At 40.6% G+C, this 7,241-nt stretch overlaps 1 protein-coding gene across 1 annotated transcript; it reads left to right on the top strand.

The window, feature by feature from the left end:
* Positions 1-1,601: 1,601 nt before the first annotated feature.
* Positions 1,602-3,174, top strand: nkx2.4a (NK2 homeobox 4a; the record flags this gene model as incomplete). Its single annotated transcript, XM_083634248.1, has 2 exons — positions 1,602-1,968; positions 2,528-3,174. The coding sequence occupies 2 exons, from the start codon at positions 1,602-1,604 to the stop codon at positions 3,172-3,174; spliced, it is 1,014 nt and encodes a 337-aa protein (XP_083490374.1).
* Positions 3,175-7,241: the final 4,067 nt, after the last annotated feature.

Here is a 7,241-nt window from a genome sequence, read left to right as displayed (position 1 = left end):
CCACACAATAAAACGGAACCGCTTCGCATTAAATCCGATGCGGACTCATAGTAGTCTATTGAGGGATAAAAAAAAAGTGGACTAGGCTACTGAAATATGCATAAGAACAATAATGTAGTATTGCTTACAATCAGGCTAACAACTTAAACGGAGATTGGTGTTCTTGATATGTCGCTATAATTGATGGCTGACCATGTCACATCTTCATTTGCTCAATTAGGGTTGGTAGCTGCTTGTTGCCGTGCCATGCTAAATTACATTAGTGCCTTCATGCACGTGCGCTTCCTTCCTCCAAAAAAGGAACAATAACAACATTCTTAAAATCTGTTCATGCGTTAATGTTTGGAGAAAAAAATAGAATTATCTCATGCAAATCTTGTCCAATTAAATTTGCACATGTGTACGCGGCATGTTTTACCTGTTCATATTGGCTATTCAAAACATAAATCGCCACTCATCATCATCATCATCATCATCACGGTCGGCGTGGCCACTATCAAGGCCACACAATGCGTTTACAAAAAGCTGTCCATGCCTTGTGTATTATCCTTATGAGACAATATAGCAGTATCAAAATAGCCTACCTAACAGTGCAATGCAATGGCATGATAATGTGCTGTAGACCCATAGCAGATGTATAGGCTATTGGATTGACCGTTATTCATAGCAGTTTGTAGTATAGTTGTTTCTCCTTTGTCCCTGCTGTTGTGTCTCTTCCTCTGATTCTTCACCTGGCGCCAGTCAGTTTGCTCAGAGATTAAAATGTCAGGTCAAGACCGCAGTGTCATTAGGCTACTGCATGTTGACTGGACTCGAGGATTTGTGTCAATATGGTCTCCACTTTGCATTAAGTTTAATGAAGTAGCCTGATCATGAAATGTGTTTCACGAAAATTAGATGACTTTGGCAGAACAATTTAGATGCTGTTTTTCTTCAGCCAAAAAAACACATCACGCATGAAGTGAAAGTCATATAGGCTATATGCTAGGAGCCCTATCCCGGTCCTCTTTCAATATATTTTGTCACTTTGAGCTTATTTTTGGACTTGTCCCACTCTGACGGGGCAAAATGATGCTTAAGAAGCATAAATGAGTTGGTCATACAACTTCATGGTGCCTCTTTGATGATACTCGGTGGCCCTTATGTCTGTTCAAAGTGCTCTCAAAGTTTCTAGAAAGAGTGGAATTCCCTACTGACGCAAAATAGTCATATGTGGTCAGATCAGCTGATGTGCTGCCAGATGGATTCTCACCTGCAGCTAAATAGGACAGATTCATAAATATCGCGCTTCGTTTTGTTAATGTAAATATCTTAATATAATAAAGCAAAGTGCGTTTTCATATCGTTGCCCTAAAATGTCAATGACTATTGTTTGCTGGTTTAGGAGGTTTGCTCCGCCCCCTGTGTTTGTCGTAAACCTGGCTCCTAGCTCCAATAAACCCGGGCTAAGAGCGCCCTGGGCTCGCCTCCTTCTCCAAGGCGATCAATCGGATCTCAGGCGCACTACAAGCACTCTCTTACGTAGACATCCACCAAGGAGAGAGCCGATACAACAACACGGCTGATCTGCTCAAACACAAAAAATACCTGCTTTCTGAACCATGTCGTTGAGCCCAAAGCACACAACGCCTTTCTCAGTGACAGATATTTTGAGTCCAATCGAGGAGACCTACAAGAAGTTTAGTGGCATGGACAGCGCTGGGAACCTAACCTCTCCACTGGGAGCCTACCGACAGCCTCAGGTGTCTCAGACCGCCATGCAACAGCACTCCATGGGCCACAACGCCACCGTGGCTACTACCTACCACATGCCACACACTGTATCCCAGTTCTCCCACAGCGCGATGGGGGGATACTGCAATGGGAGCATTGGCAACATGGGAGACCTCCCGTCGTACCAGGAAAGCATGCGGAACAGCGCAGCAGCAACAGGGTGGTACAGCAACCCGGACCCCAGATACTCCACAAGTAAGTTCTTTAGTCGTTTTATGCACACTTTTAGGTGTTTTTCTGGTTCGTTTTGTTTTTTGTTTTGGTATAAATTTATATTGGCATTTTACGAAAGAAAGAGGAAAAACACGCAAAGACTTTAATCTTTAATAATGCATCAATCTTTTAAATATTTCAGCAGTTAGTGGGGCTATCGATATAATACATTGGGGCAAATTATTTACAGCGATTTAAGCAATATTTTAATGGGCATTAGCCTGTCTCGATTTGTGACATTTTTGGATCTAGACATTTTTCAAATGAATGATTAACAGATAATAATAATAATATTATTATTATTATTATTATTATTATTATTATTATTATTATTATTATTACTTTTTTTTTATACCCGAAATGGTTCTGGACAAAAGCTGCTACCTGACCATTTGTGATTATAAGCACAATTACGCACAAAAGTCAGCAATCAAAATATGGACTATACGTCAGGCGAAGCAGACATCTCCCCTTCTGTTTATTGAATGCACGTATATGTATGTATATTTTTAAGTTTCTAGATACATGGGACCTTCCACAGGTATGAACATGACCGGCATGGGGAGTCTCACGGGAATGGCGGACGCCACCAAATCCATGCCAGCTCTCCACGCTGCGCCCAGACGGAAGCGGCGCGTGCTGTTCTCGCAGGCGCAGGTCTACGAGCTGGAGAGGCGCTTCAAGCAGCAGAAATACCTGTCGGCGCCGGAGAGGGAGCACCTGGCCAGCATGATCCACCTGACGCCGACCCAGGTCAAGATCTGGTTCCAGAACCACCGCTACAAGATGAAGCGACAGGCCAAGGACAAGGCAGCGCAGCAGCTGCAGCAACAACAGCAGGATGGCAGCCTGTGCCAGGGGCAGTCCCCGCGGCGCGTCGCGGTACCGGTTCTGGTGAAGGACGGTAAACCGTGCCAGAACGGCTCCAACACGCCCACGCCAGTACAGCAACAGAGCCAGCAACACAACGGGGCCGGAGTCGTGCTCGCAACCTCCACTAATGCCATGAGCCAGCATCAAAGCCAGCAGCAGGTCAACGCCTTGGTCCAGGCCCAGGAGCTAGAGGAGCTGTCGCCCAGCCCCCCCTCCCTGCACAGCCAGCTCAACATGGCCCAGATAGACTCCTCTGCTGTAGATTACACCAGTAACATGGTCAGCTCAAACCTCCTCTACGGCAGAACGTGGTAGGACCTATACTACAGTACTCTCACTTTCCACTCTTTTTTACATGTTAAGCTGCGGATGAACCCATGCAAAGAGCAAAACGTGAAATATATCATGTTGATATACACACACAGAACGCTGGGAAAATAGGGGCCCTGGTGTCGGAGGGCTGGGACAGGGCGCACAGAGCGCACCAGCTGATCAGGGCACATTTTCTTGACATCTCTGAGAGGGGAGTCTATTTTTGAACATTACACGAAATGGTTGCCCTTGAAAGCAATTATGTCGTTTCTGGACCTTTTGTAATCCATGTTATAGACTTTCCTCATGATGTTTCAAACGTAGTCTATGTTGAACACACAGGAATGCGGCTTCACTTGAGTTGGGGCTGGGGGAAAGGTGGGATCAGGTTTGAAGTATTCCAGATACACTAGCCACCACTCACTCCTTATTTGCGGTGATAACCTGGTATTTTATCCTATTAATATTGTAAACTAATGTATTGATTTAGAATTATTAAATAAAGTAGGGACTTGTATATTTGGCTAACACACAAGAATGCGTTTAACTGTATAATAATCGTTATTGCGTCCACATTTATGTTTTCTTTATTATTTTGTATAAGTTAAAAAGGAAGAAATGCGTGATGGCTGCTGTATATGTTTCAAAACCAAGTGAACGTTAACAATAAATAACTTGAAGTGTGCGAGCTATTCCTGAAGAAGTAATTTTTTAAGGGATCTGTTTTGGAGTGCATTTTCATTATGTTGTGATTGAGACCAAATTGAGTTGGAAAGCCCAGGTCGATAGCAGCCAGCTTTTTTCACATGAAGTTTTGGAGGGTTTGTCTCTCATGCAGGATGGCTGCACTGACTGGGATGTCACCCCTTTTAAAAACAACAAACACATATAATAGCATGTCAAATATTACATTTATTACAATACATTTATTTATTTCCTTGTCAACAAACTCTTCAAACATATTGATCTAATGTTTCTACCCCCAGACCATGGGTTCATTTCACCACGACTTAATTGGTCAATTTAATTGTGAATGCGAGCTTCCATAAAATACACATGACTATATTATTGTAATAATAGCGAATATTTTCTCTAAAATGTAATGCATGGAATATACACTGCATTATTTTATTATTATTATGCGGTGTCATCTAATTTAATCCTGCTGTAATTACGGAGTAGCCCATTTAATGATTCAGAATTTGTATTATTATTACTATTATTACTATTATTATTATCATCATCATCATCATAATCATCATGTATATCTGAATTGTTGCCAACTAAGCATGTTTTGCATACATGTTTAAATTCATCCGTTATTCATATCTTTCGGTTTAATGTTTCAAAGCTCTCTTAAACAAGAAAAAAAACTTTAATAACAAAGGCTAAGAATGAGTGTTTAACAGTTGCCAGTATACCAAAAAAAAGTTAATTAATTTAGACCTTCAATCCCAATTCATCACCTTTTTCTATATTTGAACAAGAATGTTGTGTCTGGGTGGCTGGTATTCATATTTAGCACAGTGTATTTTCATATAGAAATGGAAATTATGAAAAGGACCATTGCCTGAATTAAATGCTGTAATTTGGTAAAGCAGCTCCATCAAAAATGTTTTAACTTGGTAACACAAGTTTACCCCCCTTTCATTCACTCAAACAGGATTTCTGATTCTGCTCCCATCTTTTTAAAAGTTATAATATCACATACAAAATAATATAGAGTAAACAAAATTTACAAAAAAAAGGCTTGACATGGCCAATGATGGTTTTGATGCTGGTTCACCAAATGAATGTGAGATATTTGTGATGCGTTGAAATGCAGCGAAGCAAATCTTTCAGCAGCACCTTGTTTCCCTCTGTCTCTTTTATTCGCGCTCTTCCTCTCACTCACACTCACTCACACACACACACACACACACACACACACACACACACACACACACACACACACACACACACACACACACGCACGCACACACACGCACACGTACGTACCATAACAGCCCATTCTGAGCCATCTCTTTTGAAGATGAGTGATTTGTGCAAACAAACTCCAAAGTCTTTAAGGCCATCAGTGTCTCTTCCCCTTTGCTACTGTCCTCCAAGCTGATTCGCCTGTTTTTTCACCAGCAATGGCATCTAACGTTTCATTTCCTGTGGTCATTTAAACACGTTTGGAAATTACTTCTCAATCCCCTTGCTGATGATACCCTGTGATGATGATGGCTATCACTGTGTCTCAATGGAGACCTTGGAGAGCATCCATTTCCAGCCCCTTCACATACCTGGCAGCTGTATGTATATGTGCTATCATCTCCTCACTCGAAGGAAGCATCAGAGCCAATATGCATCTGACATTTCAAATTGAGCGCAGAAACACCATCAGAAGGGAGTTTGACAAGAGTATTAAAAAAGAGAAATGCATTCCACAATAACCACTTTGATGCTGCAAGATGTTTCTGATTGATTTTGTCTCTAAATTGAGGGCATGAATGAGCTGTCAACAGAGCTTTTGATGGTGGGCCGCAGGAAATGAAAGTGGAGGTGAAGCCATTCTTTTCTCTTTTCAATAGCCTTATGGCGCACTAATAGGCTATGCTTGGTAATCATTGGCTATTGTGCCTGTTGCTTCTCTCAATTTATTGGGGGGGGGGGGGGGGGGCACCTCTCTTTGTAAAGGTATATATGGGGCTGGCTGGACACTGTAATTGGCACTGGCACCACCATTTCTGTCTGGAAAGTTCTGGCTCTCATGGATGATGCAGCCGTTATTGGTGTTACTTCAGTGTGGCTTGATGAACCAGTCTGTCAATATGAACAGACACTATATGCAACTAAATTATGTCCATTATCGATTAATCTGTTGATTTCCTCAATTAATCGATTAGTTGTTTGGTCTATAAAATGTCACTAAATGGTGAAAAATGTCAATCACTTTTCCCCCAAAGCCCAAGATGCCATCCTCAAATGTCCTGATCAACCGTCCACAACCCACATATAAGTTTACTGTCAGAAGACTAAAGAAACCAGAAATATTCACATTTAAGAAGCTGGAACAAGAGAAATTTAGTCCCCCCCTTAAAGATTAGTCTTAATGATTAATCAATTGTAAAAGTAGTTGGCAATTAATTTTCTGACGATCAACTAATCGATTAAACGACTAATCGTTGCAGCTCTATAACAGACACACACATAGATACACACATGCATACACACAGACAGATATAGATACACACACACACATGCATATATACACACAGATAAAGAAAAACACACATGCATATATACACACAGACAGATATAGATATACACACATGCATATACACACACAGACATAATATAGATATACACACATGCATATATACACACAGACAGATATAGATATACACATGCATATATATACACACACACATACATATACACAGACATAATATAGATATACACGCATGACCAACACAGTCTCTTAGATATACACATGCATATATACACACAGACAGATATAGATATACACACATGCATATACACACACAGACATAATATAGATATACACACATGCATATATACACACAGACAGATATAGATATACACATGCATATATATACACACACACATACATATACACAGACATAATATAGATATACACGCATGACCAACACAGTCTCTTAGATATACACATGCATATATACACACAGACAGATATAGATATACACACATGCATATACACACAGACATAATATAGATATACACACATGACCAACACAGTCTCTTAGATATACACATGCATATATACACACAGACAGATATAGATATACACACATACATATACACACAGACATAATATAGATATACACACATGCATACACACAGACATACAGTATATAGATATACACACATGCATACACACACACACACACACACACACACACAGATACAGATATACACACATGCATATATACACACAGATAGATATAGATATACACACATGCATATATACACACAGACAGATAAAGATATACACACGTGCATATACACACACACACACACACACACACACACACACACACACA

This window comes from Poromitra crassiceps (genome assembly GCF_964638095.1).
Source record: "Poromitra crassiceps genome assembly, chromosome: 3".
NCBI classification, from domain to species: Eukaryota; Metazoa; Chordata; class Actinopteri; order Beryciformes; family Melamphaidae; genus Poromitra; species Poromitra crassiceps.
Note: the sequence above shows the minus strand (reverse complement) of the source record. Positions and strands in the feature narration are given on the sequence as shown.